General features: G+C 42.6%; 1 protein-coding gene across 1 annotated transcript in view; it reads left to right on the top strand.

Moving 5' to 3' along the window:
- The first annotated feature begins 306 nt into the window (after positions 1 to 306).
- LOC124594357 (esterase FE4-like) overlaps positions 307 to 22,645 on the top strand; it is a 61,354-nt gene continuing 39,015 nt past the window's right edge. Inside the window, exon 1 of the mRNA XM_047132725.1 lies at positions 307 to 441. Coding sequence (XP_046988681.1) covers positions 307 to 441 — 135 coding nt within the window. The remainder of the gene's footprint in view (positions 442 to 22,645) is intronic.

The following is a 22,645-nucleotide window of genomic DNA, read 5'->3' on the forward strand; positions in this document are numbered from 1 at the left end:
TCAGCAACTGGCAGAACGGATGGCTCAACCAACGGCCATGTGTTCAGAAGGGACAGGGTGTGGTCACTTGTGTCGACATAGGATGGAATGACATTCTGAGCAGACAGAGAAAGGGTGGCCAACGGAGGCACAAGAGTGGGTATGATCGAGGAAGGTATGGAGGGGGCTGGTGGTTGGAGGGCCAGTGGTGCTGGAACCTGAAGAAGCGCCAGAGCCTGTGGCGAGGTCTCTGATGGCTCTGGAGCCAGAGGAGACGCTGATATCGGTGGAGACGCCGGAGCTTGTTTAAGTACCAGGCCGATGTAGATGCCAGGGCCTGTAGAGGCGCTGGGGCCTGTGCAGGCACAGGGCCTGTGCATGTACCAGGGCCTCTGGAGGTGCCAGGGCTTTTGGAGGTGTTGGGCCAAGGAGGCTGTCCATGATACTCAGCTGCTGGAGGAGGTCAGAAGGCAATCAGCAGGAAACGCAGATGCCTAGAGGAAGTGTAGCAGCTGCTCTAGTAAGGCAGGCAACGAATCGAAGGTGCCATCATTCTCCGTAGGTGTAGTCCACGTCGTGCATGCCGGGTCCGATCAACACCGACTCAAAGGAAGGCCTCGGCGCTTGTTCGTGGCGTCACGTCAGCTAGGCACGGCGAACTCCAGGTGTGTTGCCGGCATACTCATAATGGTGATGTCTCCCTCTCTGACACAGGAAAATGTGACACTATTGGCGGTAGTTGACAAACACACGTTTTTCTGAGAGATTTCTGCAATCAACTAATTGTGCAATTCATTACACTTCTTAACAAATAGTGTACTCCTGAACTTAAATTTCCACCTGTTTCAAGGATGGACATACAAAAACAACATCATGGTCCAGCAGCAACAGAACTCGTACTTGTTTACCTTATTTGCAAATCTGAGGAAGTTACATTCGTACTGGGTTGCTTTTACAAGAAACTGTGAACATATTGGTGCTCTTCTTTAGGTATCTTGGTTGATTATGAGGTGAGGAGCACTGAATGTCAATTAAATATCTTGCGATTGTACACGTTAGGGGAGGGGGTGTGGGACAGAACAAGAGGCAAAAGAGAGATACTTGTGTTACCAAATAAATTATTTTTATCTTATAAAGTTTCTCCTTTCAGTTACAAGAGGGGAATATTTATCTTTTCTAATGTGCATGTTTAAAAAAGTTTAATCTCAGCAGTATTTTCGATGTATGAAGCTATTTTGTTTCCTGTTTAGAATCCCTTTCGTTGAAAACGACTGGAATCTAATGACTGGCAACAGTTGGACATTTACACATGTAAATTAGTTCACATTTCCAGTGACGATGTCAAATGAAAATAAATAAATAAATAAAAGAAACGAGTTCATTTTCAGGGGATTGGGGTAAGTTTCGATAACAAAATGGATCAAGTAAATATTGTTACTTGAATGTAAAATTTCCGAAGCTTGCAATGGGGCAAAGCATCTTCTCATATTGATCTACGTTTGTTTCGACAGGATTCAGTAATACAGAACTATAATCTTCATTTGTAGCTATACGATAGTAAGAAAATCTTTCATCTAAATAATACTGCAGAATCCAAAACAATACCAAACATTTTGTCCAAAAATAAGAGATTTATAGTGATAAGCACGCCCAGGCGTTTCTGCCTGCAACAGACCTGGCGTTCGCCGTGCCTAGCTGACGTGACGTCACCAACAAGCACCGAGGCCTTCCTTTGAGTCGGTGTTGGTTCGATGCAGCTCTGGGACCAGCGAGCTGCCAGAAGCGAAGCTCGGAGGTATGCTGTAGTAGCCGAACTGGAGGCTGGATCTGTGACGAAAGGTGTCACACATGAAGTGTCACTGCCACCGAACACTGAATCAAATGAGTAAATGTGTGGAGCTACTTCTGTAGCAGCCCCCGTCCCCACCTCCCACCCCCAGTGACTGCGCCGGCCGGGGTGGCCGAGTGGTTCTAGGCGCTACAGTCTGGAACCGCGAGACCGCTACGGTCGCAGGTTGAAATCGTGCCTCGGGCATGGATGTGTGTGATGACCTTAGGTTAGTTAGGTTTAAGTAGTTCTAAGTTCTAGGGGACTGATGACCTTAGAAGTTAAGTCCCATACTGCTCAGAGCCATTTGAACCCAGTGACGCAGAATCTACATCAGCGACAGGTTCAACGCTGAATCAGCTACGGCAAATGAGCAAATGATAACTGGACAGACCGGGTCATCTCCACAACTAATAAGTCACGGCATGACCGAGAACTAGTATGGTACTGAAAGCCATTGCAGTTTAACTGTCCACACAAATTCATGATCTCAGAGTCACGTAACGTCGTACTATCGACAGTACCAGTTACTATCTCACTTGACATTATTTCGCCATAGACAGCGACCTCCAAAACACAAAGAATGACGAACAGAAAACATGTTAATCCATGTCCACGCAGCCTACTAATATCCAAAATTTCTATATGGAGCCTCAAGTCGTCCGTCGCACGAAAGGGTTCCCAGTATTTACAGTGAAGCAAGAATAGGAGTGTGATGGGCACTGTCAATAGCGCAAGCATATCACTAAGCAAAACACCATAACTAGTGAAGAAATGTGCGATATCTATAGACAGAAACAAGGCAAAATAAGTAATAGCTGATACATAACTACATAACGTGTGAGACTAAAATTGTGCACACATAAATGACAATTCGAGCACTATTGTCTAACAGTTAATAGTAAATAACAGGAAATGCTCACAACATGAAAGATGCAATGACCACGAGTAACTAAGAAGCAACAGATAGTGAAACTAACTAGCGAAAATGCTGCAGAAAGTAAGGAGGGGACACACAAATGTAGGTAAGCCAAAGGTAACAGCCACCAACAACTTATATACGTCTGAAATTGGAACGGAAGAACAAAACGTAACCACGTGGGCGACACATGAACACAGTGAGGAAGGCTACCCAATTGAACACAAAGACACAGGGAAAGATGTCACAGAACAAATAATTTCGTCAGTAAAAAGTATACACTCGTCACCTTTGTTGGGATGAGAGAGTTATAGAAAACAAGCTATTACCTCGTCTCCACAGTTCAATCCCCTAGTGGGAGGTACATGCTACAATTTATAGATATGCCCAGATAGCCGTAAGAACAACAGAACTTTATTACACAGTACCTGAAGCAAGTACAACAGAAAATAGCTTCCGACGTAGTACCCTGTAAGACGGTCCTGATCTGATAACGGATGACACCAAATACAATGACAGTTTCTTCAATGTACGGGTCGCACCGTTAACCTAATGTAGCCACTGAGTTAAGTAAGCTGCCGCTTCTAAATACGGTCGCGTTGATATAGCTAGAAAACGTCTGTATGTGGGTGCAGTCAGTGATAGAAAGCATTCACGGAGATTCAACAGCTTTGACACGGTATGCGAGACTTTAGACTCCGGCCAGTGTGTGCTGAGCTCCGACGATTGGCATTGTGATTGGGAGACCGCTTGCGCGGTCGGATCCTTGCCCTGTGAACTGTAGCTGTGAACTTCAGATGTCGACTGACTGGCGAGCCGCTGGGCGGTGTCTCATAAAGCCGCCCGACTGAAGGATACCAAGATATCGTCATAATGGCACTTGGGTCGCGGATGCGAGCTAGTGTCAGCAATAGCAGCGCTATATCCGGTAACCGTGGCGCCACCAAACGTCGCAACGGCTGCTGCAGGTGGGAATTCTGCTGTTGAATTGCGGGCGCCTTACCACGGCGGCTACCCGTGGCACAAAGCTGTGTGCCTGGTAATAGGAGTGTTAGGCGTCAGCCACATTTACTGCACATCTTCGTAGATTTTTAGCCCATTCTGATATCTTCAACATGTTATGTACATCAAGATGCAAGCTTTAGCCTTATTGCACTTTTGCTGTTTTTTGTTTCTTTCTTATTTTGATTTGTAATTTTGTTACTTACATTTAACACAACAAAGAAGGAAGGGAAAAGTAAAAGGAAAAAAGAGAAAAAGGAAAAATACAACGCCATATGAAATTCTGTTTAGTGTTATTTGGAGAATACTACAGAACGTTTCGCACTAAATCGCAGAGAGAGAGAGACGTTTTATAAAATGGAATCATTGCCCTTTACAGAAAGTGATAGTTTATTAAATATAAAAATAGTTATCGGATAAAATGTTGACTTACGGATATTGTCATACAGCTTAAAAAACTTCGACCATAGCGTCGTACTTCTTTAAGTCATCAGTTTTGCATCTCTGTGTAACTGCTATAACCAAATTGTTCCATCCGGATTGCATATAGTAGTATCTGGCTGGCCTACTCTCTCGTACTTTATCAGAAAGTTACATACGTAATCAAATAGGATCATCGACAAACACTAGAAAAAATTTGACTTCCTAAAAAATTACTGTAAGTAATTAAAGTTTTATGTGAGTTGGAGAAAAGGCATACTGCACATAGCTCGGTTCCTTTGTAGTAAATGTCCAGCTATTTCGAAGCAGATTAATACATATCCATTTTAACTGGAACATAATCGAAATTCAAATTCACTCGTGTAAACAGCAAAACTAAAATGGCGTTACAAAGACAGGTACTGTAAAAATGTGATGAGATATTGCGCTAGATTTTTACTTCTTATCACGTATGGTGAATGGAGTGTCGGTCTCAGGCAGTTTACTCTCACTTGATAGTACATAGTGCAAAATGTCAAACGTTATTATAATCGGACCTCTACTATGTCCCATTATGCCAAGAAAAAAAGTTGAAAATGGGATAACACTATTATCTCTACCATTTGTCGAGCGCTGCTTAAATCCATTTTGCATTCACATTTCGAATGAAATGGATTTCAAGGAGAAAGCGAATATTCGATGTTTCCATTATCACTGATGGTATGTGAACGCATAAGCATTTCTCTTAACTACACAAATTTACACTCGCTGTTCGTTTCTGACACAATATATGCCCCTGTATTAATACCTAACACACTCGGCATCTTCTTGATATGATGAATAAAATTTAGAATCCCGGGCCATGAAATCAGCATAAACATATATCTTTCCTTCAAAACCTGAGCCACTCTTTTTGTCCTTACCCATATCTATGCTCCCATCCACTTCCTCTTTCTGCGCACCACTGTGTGAAATCCTTCATTATAGTACTTTATGTTCTTCACAAAAATCTGTAGTCATTACACCTAGCATCAAAACACAAAGCATTGTATCACACTCTACTATCTCATTCAACCAGGAAACCATCCATCTCATAATTTATCCTTTACTTCCCTTCTGCTCTATAAAGTGTAGCACTTCTTTTAACTGCTCAGCACCTCAGCATAGCTATATTTAGAAACCACAAAAGCCTTTGGGTAATTTAAACTCAGCAACGCAAAAATGTTAAACTGCACTAAAAGTTTCAGGCTTTTGAAATATACACCTCAAAATTTGTAATTCAGAATCATCTTGGCTGAAACATGGAATGCTGGATGGCCCCATGGCGTAAACTGCGTCAGCCTGTAGGGCTGAGAGTGAAACGATAATAAGGAAACAGCCCAATGAGGATATAAAATACTTGAGTTACATGTCGGTAAAACAGTAAGGATAAAAAGACATATTTTACTGTTCATTAGAAGAAACACTTTCTGGGTAGGTACTGCCAATACAGCCTTTCTTATTACCGTTACGATGAAATGATAGGTATTTGAAGCAAGTAATCACATAATGGGACGATCTGAGACTGAGAAGCTGCTAAATAGACATAGTGTGTAATGATCACAGGGCATGCTGGCTAGCACACACCTCAGAATACACCAAAATAACTGATATGATCGAATATGCGACTGCAGACAACTCAGATTCAGAAGAGATGGGGTGCTGACTTCCATAATGCCATCGGCATTTTTTTTGTAGGTTCACTAAACTGTTCAAGCGTAAAAGGCTGGTCGAAACGGTAGGTGGGTTTCTCTCCCCACTTCACTACACTCCTGATTTAACAGTGTTCACAATCACGTGAAATACTGCAGCTGTAGCAAACCAGGAATATTTGCTGAGTTAATCATTCTGTTCACGAGAAATTATGCGGATTTCTCGGCGCGGCTGCGATTTCTGCGCTGATCTACAGTCAAAATGAATCGATTAGTTGGAGGTTGGGTCATGACCACCTTTTCTTCAAATTATGTTTCCCGAAGTTAACTGATTTTTATATCTGCACACATTATTTAGTACAATAGATGGTCATATCGCAATAACCTAAGGGCTCGCTAGAAGGATACTGAATTGAAGAAGAAACTATGTCCATATAAACAAGCTTATAGTGGACCTGTTCTGATGAGAAAGAAGGAACTGGATGATCTAAAGAAAGTTTTACAATGCGTACTTGACGAGCACAAACCATTTTATAACGGCATCTGTAAGTGGACAGCGAAGGATGGACATGACAAAAATGAAGCATACCCACCAACGTCTGCTTTGAGTATTTGGTTGTGGTCATATTTTAGGAAGTTGATGTATAAACCTGTATGCTCTTAACAAAGTCTTTTACTGCTATAATGAATAATACAAACGTGTATAAACATTGTCTTTCCTCTGCTAACAGAACGCTAGTTGCCTCATGAACATCATCACGTTCGAAGAAGCTGTTATCTGCAGTACTTACAAACTCAATTATTGATCACAGTCAATGGATTGATATTGTAATGGTGTATATTATTTCCCCCTGCACCACCAGCTGCATGGTAACTCCATGACGCCATGCTTAAACCCGCTTTGTAGTAAACCAGTTATGTGGACAAGACCTCTTTGCCAGATCACCTGTTCAAATAGATATTAACTTTCACAGGAAAGTACCAATAAAGTCTTCAATCTTGCTGAATCACTTTCTCGTTCAGCCCTCTCCAAGCTGCACAATGGAGCCAGTATAACGAACATCCTGGGGCATGGATTCCGTCGCCGGTTCCCAACACATAAACATAGCAGCAATGTAGATGTCAGTGGATCAGTCCCCAACTGGCACAAGGACGCCCGTTCTTCTTGATGCACAGCGGAGGAACAGCAAAATCTTTCCATTTGTCTGACTCTGCATTCGGTTTACCACGACAGAGCTATTGTAGTACACGGCCAAGCTATACCTGTATTGTAGGTGTGTAAATCTATACTTAGTCCCAAACATAGCAGTTGAAAAAAATAATACCATTTTCTGCTCTAGAGGAAAGGGAGAAAATTAATGAAATTTTAAGGTCGAAAAAATGTGATTTCCCGGGCTCGGACCTTCTCAAAGTCCATGGGTGTAACACAGAACCATATGCAATCACAGAGACACGAATTCCGCATCCCAGTTGACATGCAGCACAGTAATGTGACAAACTGGAGAGCGAGGATTCCTAGGCTCCTAAAAACCGATTCCACTAGCTAGTTTGATGATGATTTTGGAAGATTTCTCACATTCAAGTAGTCGTATATTGGCCCTGAAGGGAAAAAAATCGTATCTGTGCAAAAACATTTTGTTGAACATTTGCGCCGGCCAGAGTGGCCGAGCGGTTCTAGGCGCTACTGTCTGGAACCGCGCGACCGTTACGGTCGCAGGTTCGAATCCTGCCTCGGGCATGGATGTGTGTGATGTCCTTAGGTTAGTTAGGTTTAAGTAGTTCTAAGTTCTAGGAGACTGATGACCTCAGAAGTTAAGTCCCATAGTGCTCAGAGCCATTTGAACCATTTGAACATTTGCTTCGGCAGTCGACACCAAAACATGAGGAATGAGATAAGTGATGCAATAAATCCATTAACGTGCTGTGAAGTTTTATAAACAGACAAAGTGTTAGAGACGGCATGATAGCTGAACAAGCGTTTCTGATGTTTATTCCGTGTTCCCAACTGCAATGGGTGTTAATGTGGCATTTTTGTTAACATCCAGCAGTAATTTTATCCACCATTCTAACATTTTTCGTATTTCATGTCTTCAAATTTCAGTTTGAACTTAGCACAACCGGAGACCGAGAAATTACTTTTGTGTAATTTTTCCAGTTTTATTTCGTAACTCGTAAACTCTGAATTTAATCTTATGAGAATGTGATTTCAGATCGCTGAATCAAAAGCTGACATCCATACTCATATTAATAACATAAATAGATAAGCATGGAGACCCAACAGTTCGTCACAACTGAGGACGGAATAATGTACGTACAGAGGGAAAACTTCACACACGTTCCTGAAATGACAGGGTGTTTTATTGAAACGAAAAGTGATTGCAAAAATCGGCCAACAGATGACACTAGAGAGCAACACATAAGTGACGCCGTATGCGAACACCCATGTGCAGATAATAATTTTAGAATAGGTCCTTAAAATTCGTAAAGCACAGTGGCTTGCGAAATTTGTCTGTCTCTTTGTTTGGTCCTTTCTGATTTTGTGTAGGTATATACAAAGTTGTTTCGGGTATTACCACTGGCTTTGCTGCTCAGTGTTACCAAATTGTTTTCTAGACAACTAATGATGGGTTTCGTTTGCAGATTGTGTTGAGCATTAACTGATTTTTCGAAGTGGTTGAGCTTGAAAGCTTTTACGTGTTCTTGAAATTATGAAGTTATTCCCTGCATATGTTAATTTTTCAATAATTTGATCTATGTCACTGTGAAGAACTTAAACTTTGATCACACCATCTAAAAAAATCCTGTGAAGTGTTTACAAAAAATGTGTAAACAAATATGCCTCTTGAGTAAAGTGTTTACAAATATGTGTAAACAAATGTGAATATTGAGTCAAATGATATGCACGAACAGGATGAAGAAACTTAGGTATGATGGTGTTAAAAAGTTAAAAGCTCTTTTATTGGATCTTATGGTAAGTTTACACTGTTTATTTTTCCGCTGTTCCACGCGTCTTTTCCACATTTGACGTAACGAAACTCATAATCTAGCATCAAACCTTTTCATGACAGGAACATGCATTTCACCTCGTTCAAGAGCAAAAATAAGTCATGTATTAAGACCATTTACACTTGATGATGGACCTACAGGATCCGAAATGCATCGAGAATTTAATAAAATACGAAAATTTGTGACTGAATCCAGTTTTCAATTCGTTCTTCCAGGAGAGACATTGCTTGTGAAAAGTGATGGATATCCAACAGGTATTGTAATCATGCAAGTACATATGCCAATCAAAGATTGAATGACGACGAAATAGAACATATCTCCGATAACCTTATTTATCTAGAAAAATACGTGAAGGGAACAATATTTTCATCTTAGTGGGAGCCAGAAATGCAGTCGTTGGTGAGGGTAAAAAATAGCAAATAACGGGAGAGTTTCGTTTCCGAAAGCGAAATGAGGGGGCAGATAGATTAACAGAATGCTTTACAGAGTAAATGTTATCCACAGTGAGACTTCTTAAAATAGATCGGCATTCCATACTAGCTGTTAACCGTGGCAGAGTGGCAGTGCTCTTGTGTCAGTAGCTTTTTTGTGATGAGTGATGGTGAGCATGTAAACTATACTGTGTACAGCAACGTCAGCTGCCCTCATTTGTCTGCTACTTATGGTAAGCCCACCCCTCCAAACTGCCCAAGACATGACACAGCGACACACTCAACATAATACCCAAGCAGTGCACACGGGTGTGTATGGATAAGAGCGTGCATCTATGCATTGTGATATTGAAGCAACTATATATTAGACAATATTTATGTTGTGCAACAAATTTAATAATTTTTAACATGATTTATGTTCACTGATGTAAGAAAGAATGTTACTTTCCCTCTTTCACCTTCTTACGGGACGATTTATTTTTCTTTACTTTCTAAAATAACCTAAGTTATTTCACAGCAAGCTAGCGCATAGCGGGATCGGGCTTAGCGTCGAGTCTGTCACTATCCCATGCATTGCGTATGCTGATGATATATGCGTAACTGTGTCATCACCGCAACAACTTCTGTTAGCGGAAACTCTTCACGTTTCTTTCGGGAGCAATACTAAATAGAACTAAAACCACAGCTTTGCAGATCGGAGGCGGTATCGGATACATATCCCATGTTACCTGGTGCAAGGTCAAGGATTATCACACAACCCTCGGTATTATCTTTGAGGCCAAACCAGACAAATTCCTGACGAAATACTGGTCACACATGCTTAATAAATTACGTGCTGCTTTGATACTTCACTCCGACCGTGATTTGAACATACTACAGAAAGTTAAGACCATCTAGATCGCCATTACGAGCACGATGAATTATTTGGCGCAAATTCTTCCCATCTCCGACCGTCTAGCCAAGAGTATACAACAAGCGTTATGTTGGTTTCTTTTTAGGGGGCACATTTTCAAAGTTCAATTCGATACCTTAACCTTACGTTCGTCCAAAGGCGGCCTTAACTTCATTAAGGTACACAAAAAATGTGTCACCCTGCTCCTAAATCGCATCAAAAAGGAGTTTCGTACCCGGAGGACCAGTATCATCACAAACCTCATTCAGCGGTGGAAGCCTCATAGCCTTGACCCACCCGTTAATATCGCCGGCATTCCACTTTCTTACCGACATGTGCGACTGTACTACAAAGAAATGAGCTACATTCGACACAACATTGTCGATAACGGAAGCCTGACGAAAAGGAAGGTTTATGATCTTCTCATGACAACAAACCACAGGAATCGTCTAGAAGAAAAACATCCACATACACATTGGAGTATAGTATGGCGGAATGTGCACAGCAACATGTTACCATCACGCGTCATAGCCGACTGGTATCTAACAGTCAACGATAATGTAGCAACGAATGAAAAGCTACATAAAATTGGCTTTCATCCAACACCCAACTGTGACGCGTGCGGAAGAGTCGATACGCTTATTCATAGGCTCAGGTGCGGACATGCAGAAGAAATTACAACATTTCTTCGTCAACGATTGTCGGTGATAGACCGTACGACGCCCAGTGGTCTAGACTTTTTAGAGATCATTCAGCCACAAAAACAGAGATATCCACGAGCAAAAAACAACGCTGCAACGTGGATCATGGGTGGATCATGGGCCACACATCATCGTTTATTATGCAGAATAGGCATGCTACTTTCCTAGACTATTATTCTTACATAGAAATTGAACACTTTAAAATGAGCCAACATTGTGACTACAGGAGGATATTTGGAAATATGCTGCAAGTCATAATTAGCTGTTAAATGCTTCAAACACAATATTTCGGATAGCAGAGGTTGCCAGTTATCTGTATGTATGAACCCTGTTTGCTTCCTGGGACTTTAGTTCTTGTCGGAATTTTAAGATACTGTCCAGACGCTCACCAATGCAGAAGGCATTTTTTCTTTCCCATTTTCGTTTTAACATTTTCCTTCTCTCGCAGAGCAGCGGAGCAACTTTCCTTCAACAATGAAGTAATAGTCCTTTGTGCCCCATAAAATTTTCTGTTTGCTACTTGGCAAAAAAAATAAAAATAAAAAATAAAAAAAAAACCTCAAGGAGACATTTCATTTCTTATTTTGCGCAACGGCAGCCTAGAACTGTTATATACTTTGTTCATTCTATTCTCATTACAAATTTGAAAAATGTTTATTTTCCCTTCCTTATAAGAAAAAAGTGGTTAAGGCGAAAAAAAAACAAAAAAAAGTGGCCAGCGCGACAGACTGTCAATCCTAAGGGCCCAGGTTCGATTCTCGGCTGGGTCGGAGATTTTCACCGCTCAGGGACTGGGTGTTGTGTTGTCCTAATCATCATCATTTCATCCCCATCGACGGACAAGTCGCCGAAGTGGCGTCAAATCGAAAGACTTGCACCAGGCGAGCGGTCTACCCGACGGGAGGCTCTCGTCACACGCCATTGTTATTATTATAGTATTCATGGTAAGGGGGTTAGATTAATTCTGTACAGTAATACTTTGCGGGGCAAAGGTCTGTGAGTAATACAAGCTACCAATAAAACTATACCTACACTGACTGGCGAAAATTTGTGGATTATAAAGAAATTCATGGTCCGTTTTCAACAAGTGGAATGAAGTAGTTGGTGGGTATATCTCGTAGAGGGTAGTTAAAAGGTTTCTTGCTCCCAGAGGGCTGCAGGGCGTGGTTGTTATTTCTGGAAGTATAGCTGCTTCGTAAGAAAGACATTTGAGATCGACAGGGAATTGGCTAACTAATTTCAAGAGCGGAAAGACAACAACACCCTGAGTTGTGTTTCTGTGTGTGGGAACATAATCTATGAGGCACCTACTATGGAGCTTGGTAAGCGAAGTAGTGGTGGTGTGTGAGGTGTATCATGTAGTGAGAATCAGTTGCTTTTGTTTGTCGCCTCGAAAACTGAACTAACAGACTGGTTCAAAGAATGTAAACCATTTGCAGAAAGGTGTTAGCATAGGTAATATTGCTGTGATTAGCTACAGTGTGACGGGGTTGTGGTGTGTTTGGGATACAAAGATGTTTATGGCGTTCACACACTACTGAACAGTCCTTTCAACAGCAGAAATTAATTTTTAGTTATAATATGGCTGATAAGGAGCGTGTCTAGAGTGTTTTGGCAGCCTCATTAAGTGAATTGGCACCACATGGATAGTGTCCACACATTCATGCATTTTCTGCCCATCCATAGAATGTCATTCTTATCCCTACATGTTGCTGAGGGTTGCATATGTAAACATCACTCTAGGATACTTTTCTAAATTTCTTTATATTTAAAGACCTGCTGATATTGAGCCGTTCATTAGAATGAGGGATAAGTTATTTTATTATTTACGTTTAATGGACTAGGCTAGTCTAACAATTTACTCCTCGATAACTGCAGCATGAATATTCTCATAACGTAGAGACTAAATCAACAGTAGATTAGTGACAGCTATGACAGGAAAGGCCATAAAATTAACTTCCTCTTCCTTTAATTGAGTTGTTTCGATTGGCTTATACATATTTACTTATACGTGTCACATTTCAGGCATGTGTAAAGTTGACAGCTGTTTCTGTTGCGTATCGGAAGCACAAGTTATACTCCTGGATGGTTACTGCACTCAGGATACATATCAGCTGTGGAAACGAATTATTGCATGCTCCGATGATGATTGGGGCTTACAAACATTATAGAATTACTATGGCAACCGTGTGACAGTCGAGTTACTGTCAGGAGTGACAGAGAAGTATCCTGCTGAATTCAAATAATATTTTCTCGGTATTTCAATTAAATATTCTGAAAGATTTTCACTTGTAGTCTGTCATCTGCTACCAAGTGTACGTTTCGTCTTTTCATTGCACATTATCTGTCTTAGCCATCTGTAGAACGCTGAGGGAGTACTGATTGCCACCATTTCTCGCTTGGTCTGTGGGGACGTCGTCGTAATGTAAAGCCAAGGCTGCGCTGGTGCTAAGTTCCAGTCTCTGGGAAGAACAGCGTCTTATCTCTTAGGTATAGAGCTACAGCTGTTGGGCTTCCTGAATGTGGCGATGATTTGTGTCAAAACTATCTTACATTAAGAGAGGTAACTAGTTTCTGACGTTCCGTCTTCACGTGAGGTGAGATAACGATCTTATCACGTGATTTCCTCGATAGCACCACCTCATACACAACACAAATGTTCAAGCTTCCTCCATTTCCTTCTCCACTCTGTTAAATCTAAAGAAAACAAAATGCCACAAATACACTACTGGCCATTAAAATTGCCACACCACGAAGATGCTGTGCTACAGACGCGAAGTTTAACCGACAGGAAGAAGATGCTGTGATATGCAAACGATTAGCTTCTCAGAGCATTCACACAAGGTTGGTGCCGGTGGCGACACCTACAACGCGCTGACATCAGCAAAGTTTCCAACCGATTTCTCGTACACGAACAGCACTTGACCGGCGTTGCCTGGTGAAACGTTGTTGTGATGCCTCGTGTAAGGAAGAGAAATGCGTACCATCACCTTTCCGACTTTGAATAAGGTCGGATTGTAGCCTATCGCGATTGCGGTTTATCGTATCGCGACATTGCTGCTCGCGTTGGTCGAGAGCCAATGACTGTAGAAGAATATGGAATCGGTGGGTTCAGGAGGGTAACGGCCTCGTATCACTAGCAGGGACATGACAGGCGTCTTATTCACATGGCTGTAACGGATCGTGCAGCCACGTCTCGATCCCTGAGTCAACAAAAGAGGCGTTTGCAAGAGAACAATCATCTGCACGAACAGTTCGACGACCTTCGCAGTAGCATGGATTATCAGCCCGGAGACCATGGCTGCGGTTACCCTTCACGCTGCATCACAGACTGGAGCGCCTGCGATGGTGTACTCAGCGATGAACCAGGGTGCACGAATTGGAAAACGTTATTTTTTCGGATGAATCCAGGCTCTGTTTACAGCTTCATGATGGTCGCATCCGTGTTTGGCGACATCGCGGTGAACGCACATTGGAAGCGTGTATTCGTCTTCGCCATACTGGCGTATCACCCGGCGTGATGGTATGGGGTGTCATCGGTTACACATGTCGGTCACCTCTTGTTCGCATTGACGGAACTTTGAACAGTGGACGTTACATTTCAGATGTGTAACGACCCGTGGCTCTACCCCTCATTCGATCCCTGCGAAACCCTATATTTCAGCAGGATAATGCACGACCGCATGTTGCAGGTCCTGTACGGGCCTTTCTGGATACAGAAAATGTTCGACTGCTGCCCCGGCCAGCACATACACCAGATCTCTCAACAATTGAAAACGTCTGGTCAATGGTGGCCGAACAACTGGCTCGTCGCAATACGCCAGTCACTACTCTTGATGAACTGTGATATCGCGTTGAAGCTGCATGGGCAGCTGTACCTGTACATGCTATCCAAGCTCTGTTTCACTCTATGCCCACCCGTATCAAGGCCGTTGTTACGGCCAGAGGTAGTTGTTCTGGGTACTGATTTCTCAGGATCTATGCACCCAAATTGCGTGAAAATGTAATCACATGTCAGTTCTAGTACAATATATTTGTCCAATGAATACCGGTTTATCATCTGCATTTCTTCTTGGTGTAGCAATTTTAATGGCCAGTAGTATTTTAAACATTTTTCCGTTTAACGCTCCGTTTTCTAGCCCATAAACCACTCTACCCATAACCCTCAAAAAAGCAATGTTCAAGACGTCGTCATAAGAACAATACTCGGTCCTTAAATAAAAAATGAGGATTGGTACATACACTTGTAGCTTCCTGCATACCAACACCTCAAACTAAATCGCCACCAATTTACGCCTCAAGACTCCTTTTTGTAAGTAGATTGAGCCCACCATGATATATTACGTACTTAGTATTCCCCACGCCATAGGCCGTCTGCGTGCTGGATACAGCGTTGGTATTAACTACATGATGTACACTCTGGTTATGTAAAATATTTCGTCCTGTAAACCAAACTGGAATGTTAAGGAATCTTGTGCTTGCCCATGTGTTTGCGAAAACGTCTGTTGTGTGTCATAGGCTCAAGGTGTGATGCGTCGCTAGCACCTGCTCTGACGCTGACTGGTGTCAGACGGCCGTAGGCCAGTAAAACAGAAATTCTTCTGATCAGGAAGGCCAGTAACGAACTCTTTCATGGAAATGTTTTTCGAGTTTTTGCTGTTACTGGCGTGTTAGAAAACAAAGTAAACTACCTATGAACTTCAAAAAGTTTGCTACTGTTGCCAGACAGAGGAGGCGTGGTTATAAAATTACAATAGAATCGGGTTCAGTAACTCAGCTTTTCTTTTGCACAGTGCGACGTTTACCACAAACAGGTAATGCAGCAAAGCAGCTGAAGTTGAAGGCAGTGTGGCAGTTTGTGTTATGCGATTTTATTTCAGTGGTTACAAAATCAAGTCGAGTGTAGTATTGTGATTCCAAGGCAGGTGGTTAATGGCGATTCGTCAGAACAAAGAAATTAGGTATTGAACAGGCTGTAAACCATTCCAGGGAGTCAGAATTCTCATCCAGTGTGGCACACGTGCTTCGCGACGAATTCATGACCCTTCCACATGTGGAGTTCGGTAGTCTGGTGGACTGATCCTAGGTTTCTATAGCTATGGCCTGGGTTCGATTCCCACTTTAGCCACTGGTCTTTAATAGACACAAATAAATCCAGTTCAAACCTGGTTGCGTCAAGTGAGGACCGTAACGTATGATTTCAGTGTGGTACGAAGTTCCTGTATCACTATATGCCTTCGCTACCAACTAGAGATGAGGTTGGGCCACAAGAGAGGTAGAAATGGAGGTATGTAGAGAGTCTCTCACTACTTACCTTTATCACACTACTAATTTCATTTTAGCTAGCGAACCATACGCCTTGTACGGTAATGAGGCAGTTTTTTATCTTTCATTTGACTTTGGGATGTTGAAAACTTCTGGACTGTGATTTGACCACGGATCTTTGTATTTGCGGGATTTGATCCGTTCGTGACGATACAGTTCCATCAATTCGTTGTCTGCTCAAGATTCCAAACTCAACATGGCCTCTGCGTAACGCGTGTGTCTTGGTTCGAAATCTGGTCAAACACAAACTTTTCCTTATATCTGTTTAAGTTCTAGCATGATCATACGTAGCTGCTGGGAGTCGAACTGCTCAATGCCGCTGGGTATGAGGCGGCGCTGGAGTGAGTGGATTCTGTAGTCTTTTATGGGGTTGTGTACTACTGAGGGCTACTGCGGGGACGCAGCTTCTCCGTCGTTTCTAGGTCCCGAGTTCCATACAATACAATACAATAGAAAATCAGACTCGTGTTATTAACTGATAATGTCTATAATTGGAGTATATAACGTCTCTTTGGGCCTGTGTTCGAGTCTCGGTATGAAACGAAAGCTTTGCTTAGTTAACATTGCCTATGGGTACAGTGCCTAAGAAAACAGTTGGTCATGTCGTTCAAAGTTCAGTTTAGCTTCTCATGAATAATGTAGATTTTTAATGTTACTTAGTGTTAGATGACAAGGGTATTAGGTGACTTTTAGAACCGCACATAGCTCCACGTACCATTCTGTGAGATTACTAGTGATACGTTGTCGATGGCGATGACAGACCGCTTGACTCTGCTAATCATGGTTTTCCTAGCTGGTTAGTTCCTGAACCACCTTATATAAAACCACTCGAGAAGCTAATGACCGTTAATAGGGGTTTAGAAAATCTTACTGAGAGCAGTGGCTCTTCGAATTATCATATGCTTTTTATTCAGACGATCTTGAAAAATGTTTTATTCGCAAATGAATTTAGTTTTAAGTGGAATTATTTATTTGGTGGAGCTACGGCATTTAGTTGTCGCAGATACTAATGAGAGCGATAATATTTTATAAATGCCATTTACTGGAAAAATTTTAGTTCACATGCGTTGAGAAACGTCTCAACTCTAACAAAGTGTTTCCTGGTATTTCTACTATCGACATATTTGTTTATTCAGGAGTTATTGCATACAGAGCATTGTTCTCTAGTAATCACTTATGCCATCGTTTTATATACCCAAATCATTATTGAAAAGTGATTAAATGACCTGCAAGACAGTTATGTCATGCGGGCTGCATGCAGCTAAGCGCAACGCAGTTAAAGCCGTTGCGATACATTTCAGTATGATACCTCAATACAAATAATGCCAGTTCAATGCCATCCGAAATTAATTATGACTGGTTCTTGACTAATATAACTGATAAGCTGTAAAGAGCAAGATTCTGTCTATACAGACAACCCCCAAATCTTGTAGCAAATGAAACCACAGTAATAAATTTTGACTCCTATGACAATCCCTGTTTCGAGTGTCCTGTTGTAACCTGATTGTATACTGTAAATCAGAATGCAGAATGTGAGTCTAACTATTTTTCATATGCAAACAAATTAAAATTTGTTAACATACAATTTTCTACATAGCTGAACTACGTTCAGTTATCGGAAAACAACGAAAACGATTCTGCGAGTGTCTAAGGCACCCAGTGTTCTGATTATGAATGGTTGGTAGTAGAGGACAAACGAGATGATGAAAATTTGAAGTTTTACCACTATGTATCACAAACCACCATCTCGACGGACATGATAAAGTGTTGACGCTGGAGGATAATAATACACATAAACATCATTTTTATTGTGTAAAAGTTCTTTCAAGGCTAGCACATAATAGCATTACTAAATATCAGCATTCGATTACGGCATGTTGTCGGTGCTATTTTCATTCTAAAAAATTTTACGTTAGCTTTACATTACTGTTGAAAAAAAAATCCCTTTGCAGCACCATACATGATGATTAACTACAGTTCAGACTGAAACCAATAATCAGTAACAAAAAGATGTGATATAGCCAATGTTAGCTTATTTATTATCAAGAACAACTTCATTCACATTTTGTTGACCGTCCACAGTTTAAACCAGTTAACAGTTGCTAAGTGCTGACACATGGAAAGTTTTCCTAACACATGAAATTAATTCTACATCTACATCTACATCTACATTTATACTCCGCAAGCCACCCAACGGTGTGTGGCGGAGGGCACTTTACGTGCCACTGTCAATACCTCCCTTTCCTGTTCCAGTCGCGTATGGTTCGCGGGAAGAACGACTGTCTGAAAGCCTCCGTTCGCGCTCTAATCTCTCTAATTTTACATTCGTGATCTCCTCGGGAGGTATAAGTAGGGGGAAGCAATATATTCGATACCTCATCCAGAAACGCACCCTCTCGAAACCTGGCGAGCAAGCTACACCGCAATGCAGAGCCCCTCTCTTGCAGAGTCTGCCACTTGAGTTTATTAAACATCTCCGTAACGCTATCACGGTTACCAAATAACCCTGTGACGAAACGCGCCGCTCTTCTTTGGATCTTCTCTATCTCCTCCGTCAACCCGATCTGGTACGGATCCCACACTGATGGGCAATACTCAAGTATAGGTCGAACGAGGGTTTTGTAAGCCACCTCCTTTGTTGATGGATTACATTTTCTAAGCACTCTCCCAATGAATCTCAACCCGGTACCCGCCTTACCAACAATTAATTTTATATGATCATTCCACTTCAAATCGTTCCGCACGCATACTCCCAGATATTTTACAGAAGTAACTGCTACCATTGTTTGTTCCGCTATCATATAATCATACAATAAAGGATCCTTCTTTCTATGTATTCGCAATACATTACATTTGTCTATGTTAAGGGACAGTTGCCACTCCCTGCGCCAATTGCCTATCCGCTGCAGATCTTCCTGCATTTTGCTACAATTTTCTAATGCTGCAACTTCTCTGTATACTACAGCATCATCCGCGAAAAGCCGCATGGAACTTCCGACACTATCTACTAGGTCATTTATATATATTGTGAAAAGTAATGGTCCCATAACAGTCCCCTGTGGCACGCCAGAGGTTACTTTAACGTCTGTAGACGTCTCTCCATTGATAACAACATGCTGTGTTCTGTTTGCTAAAAACTCTTCAATCCAGCCACACAGCTGGTCTGAGATTCCGTAGGCTCTTACTTTGTTTATCAGGCGACAGTGCGGAACTGTATCGAACGCCTTCCGGAAGTCAAGAAAAATAGCATCTACCTGGGAGCCTGTATCTAATATTTTCTGGGTCTCATGAACAAATAAAGCGAGTTGGGTCTCACACGATCGCTGTTTCCGGAATCCATGTTGGTTCCTACATAGTAGATTCTGGGTTTCCAAAAACGACATGATACTCGAGCAAAAAACATGGTCTGAAATTCTACAACAGATCGACGTCAGAGATATAGGTCTATAGTTTTGCGCATCTGCACGACGACCCTTCTTGAAGACTGGGACTACCTGTGCTCTTTTCCAATCATTTGGAACCCTCCGTTCCTCTAGAGACTTGCGGTACACGGCTGTTGGAAGGGGGGCAAGTTATTTCGCGTACTCTGTGTAGAATCGAACTGGTATCCCGTCAGGTCCAGGGACTTTCCTCTATTGAGTGACTCCAGTTGCTTTTCTATTCCTTGGACACTTATTTCGATGTCAGCCATTTTTTCGTTTGTGCGAGGATTTAGAGAAGGAACTGCAGTGCGGTCTTCCTCTCTGAAACAGCTTTGGAAAAAGGTGTTTAATATTTCAGCTTTACGCGTGTCATCCTCTGTTTCAATGCCATCATCATCCCGGAGTGTCTGGATATGCTGTTTCGAGCCACTTACTGATTTAACGTAAGACCAGAACTTCCTAGGATTTTCTGTCAAGTCGGTACATAGAATTTTACTTTCGAATTCACTGAACGCTTCACGCATAGCCCTCCTTACGCTAACTTTGACATCGTTTAGCTTCTGTTTGTCTGAGAGGTTTTGGCTGCGTTTAAACTTGGAGTGAAGCTTTCTTTGCTTTCGCAGTAGTTTCCTAACTTTGTTCTTGTACCACGGTGGGTTTTTCCCGTCCCTCACAGTTTTACTCGGCACGTACCTGTCTAAAACGCATTTTACGATTGCCTTGAACTTTTTCCATTAACACTCAACATTGTCAGTGTTGGAACAGAAATTTTCGTTTTGATCTGTTAGGTAGTCTGAAATCTGCCTTCTATTACTCTTGCTAAACAGATAAACCTTCCTCCCTTTTTTTTATATTCCTGTTAACTTCCATACTCAGGGCTGCTGCAACGGCCTTATGATCACTGATTCCCTGTTCTGCACATACAGAGTCGAAAAGTTCGGGTCTGTTTGTTATCAGTAGGTCCAAGATGTTATCTCCACGAGTCGGTTCTCTGTTTAATTGCTCGAGGTAATTTTCGGATAGTGCACTCAGTATAATGTCACTCGATGCTCTGTCCCTACCACCCGTCCTAAACATCTGAGTGTCCCAGTCTATATCTGGTAAACTGAAATCTCCACCTAAGACTATAACATGCTGAGAAAATTTATGAGAAATGTATTCCAAATTTTCTCTCAGTTGTTCTGCCACTAATGCTGCTGCAATTATTAACCTAGCTCGGTTGTTGAGTGTAACCTCCACCCATAATAATTCACAGGAACTATCCACTCCTACTTCACTACAGGATAAGCTACTACTAACAGCGACAAACACTCCACCACCGGTTGCATGCGATCTATCCTTTCTAAACACCGTCTGTACCTTTGTAAAAATTTCGGCAGAATTGATCTCTGGCTTCAGCCAGCTTTCTGTACCTATAACGATTTCAGCTTCGGTGCTTTCTATCAGCGCTTGAAGTTCCGGTACTTTACCAACGCAGCTTCGACAGTTGACAATTACAATACCGATTGCTGCTTGGTCCCCGCATGCCCTGACTTTGCCCCTCACCCGTTGAGGCTGTTGCCCTTTCTGTACTTGCCCAAGGCCATCTAACCTAAAAAACCGCCCAGCCCACGCCACACAACCCCTGCTACCCGTGTAGCCGCTTGTTGCGTGTAGTGGACTCTTGACCTATCCAGCGGAACCCGAAACCCCACCACCCTATGGCGCAAGTCGAGGAATCTGCAGCCCATATGGTCGCAGAACCGTCTCAGCCTCTGATTCAGACCCTCCACTCGGCTCTGTACCAAAGGTCCGCTGTCAGTCCTGTCGACGATGCTGCAGATGGTGAGCTCTGCTTTCATCCCGCTAGCGAGACTGGCAGTCTTCACCAAATCAGATAGCCGCCAGAAGCCAGAGAGGATTTCCTCCGATCCATAGCGACACACATCATTGGTGCCGACATGAGCGACCACCTGCAGATGGGTGCACCCTGTACCCTTCATGGCATCCGGAAGGACCCTTTCCACATCTGGAATGACTCCCCCCCGGTATGCACACGGTGTGCACATTGGTTTTCTTCTCCTCTCTTGCTGCCATTTCCCTAAGGGGCCCCATTACGCGCCCGACGTTGGAGCTCCCAACTACCAGTAAGCCCACCCTCTGCGACCGCCCGGATCTTGCAGACTGAGGGGCAACCTCTGGAACAGGACAAGCAGCCATGTCAGGCCGAAGATCAGTATCAGCCTGAGACAGAGCCTGAAACCGGTTCGTCAGACAAACTGGAGAGGCCTTCCGTTCAGATCTCTGGAATGTCTTTCGCCCCCTGCCACACCTTGAGACGACCTCCCACTCTACCACAGGTGAGGGATCAGCCTCAATGCGGGCAGTATCCCGGGCAACCACAGTCGTAGTCCGATCGGGGGATGCGTGGGACGAGCTGGCCGTCCACGACAAACCCCCATCCGGACGCCCACAGTGATGCCCATTGGCAACAGCCTCAAGCTGTGTGACCGAAGCCAACACTGCCTGAAGCTGGGAGCGAAGGGATGCCAACTCAGCCTGCATCCGAACACAGCAGTTGCAGTCCCTATCCATGCTAAAAACTGTTGTGCAAAGAACGTCTGAACTAATCTAGAGAGAGCGCAAACAAATCGACAAGATTTAAACGGTTATTAAAATACAAGATTGCCTATTTAATGCAGTAATGCTGCTACTTGCGCACTGCTGACACACTGCTCGGCGGCGGAAGAAGACTACCCGTATTTACACTATTCAGGTACTAAAACGCGATGCTACAACTCTCAAATACTATAATACGCCCAAAATTTATGAATTAAACAATGCAAGTTCAAAAAACACGCAAAGAAATTAAGAATTAACCTATGTAACAAATGAGTGAGCCAGGAGTATACGACTTGCTGCTGCAGCTGCTTATCCAACGGCGGTAGGGCCACGCATTTAAGACATAAACTAAGAGTTAAATGTACACTGTTTAGTTGGATAACACTAAATTATAATTGCCTGAGCTACAGATCCGAAAGTGGCGATTT

The sequence above is a fragment of the Schistocerca americana genome, chromosome 2 (assembly GCF_021461395.2).
Source record: "Schistocerca americana isolate TAMUIC-IGC-003095 chromosome 2, iqSchAmer2.1, whole genome shotgun sequence".
Taxonomy (NCBI): Eukaryota; Metazoa; Arthropoda; class Insecta; order Orthoptera; family Acrididae; genus Schistocerca; species Schistocerca americana.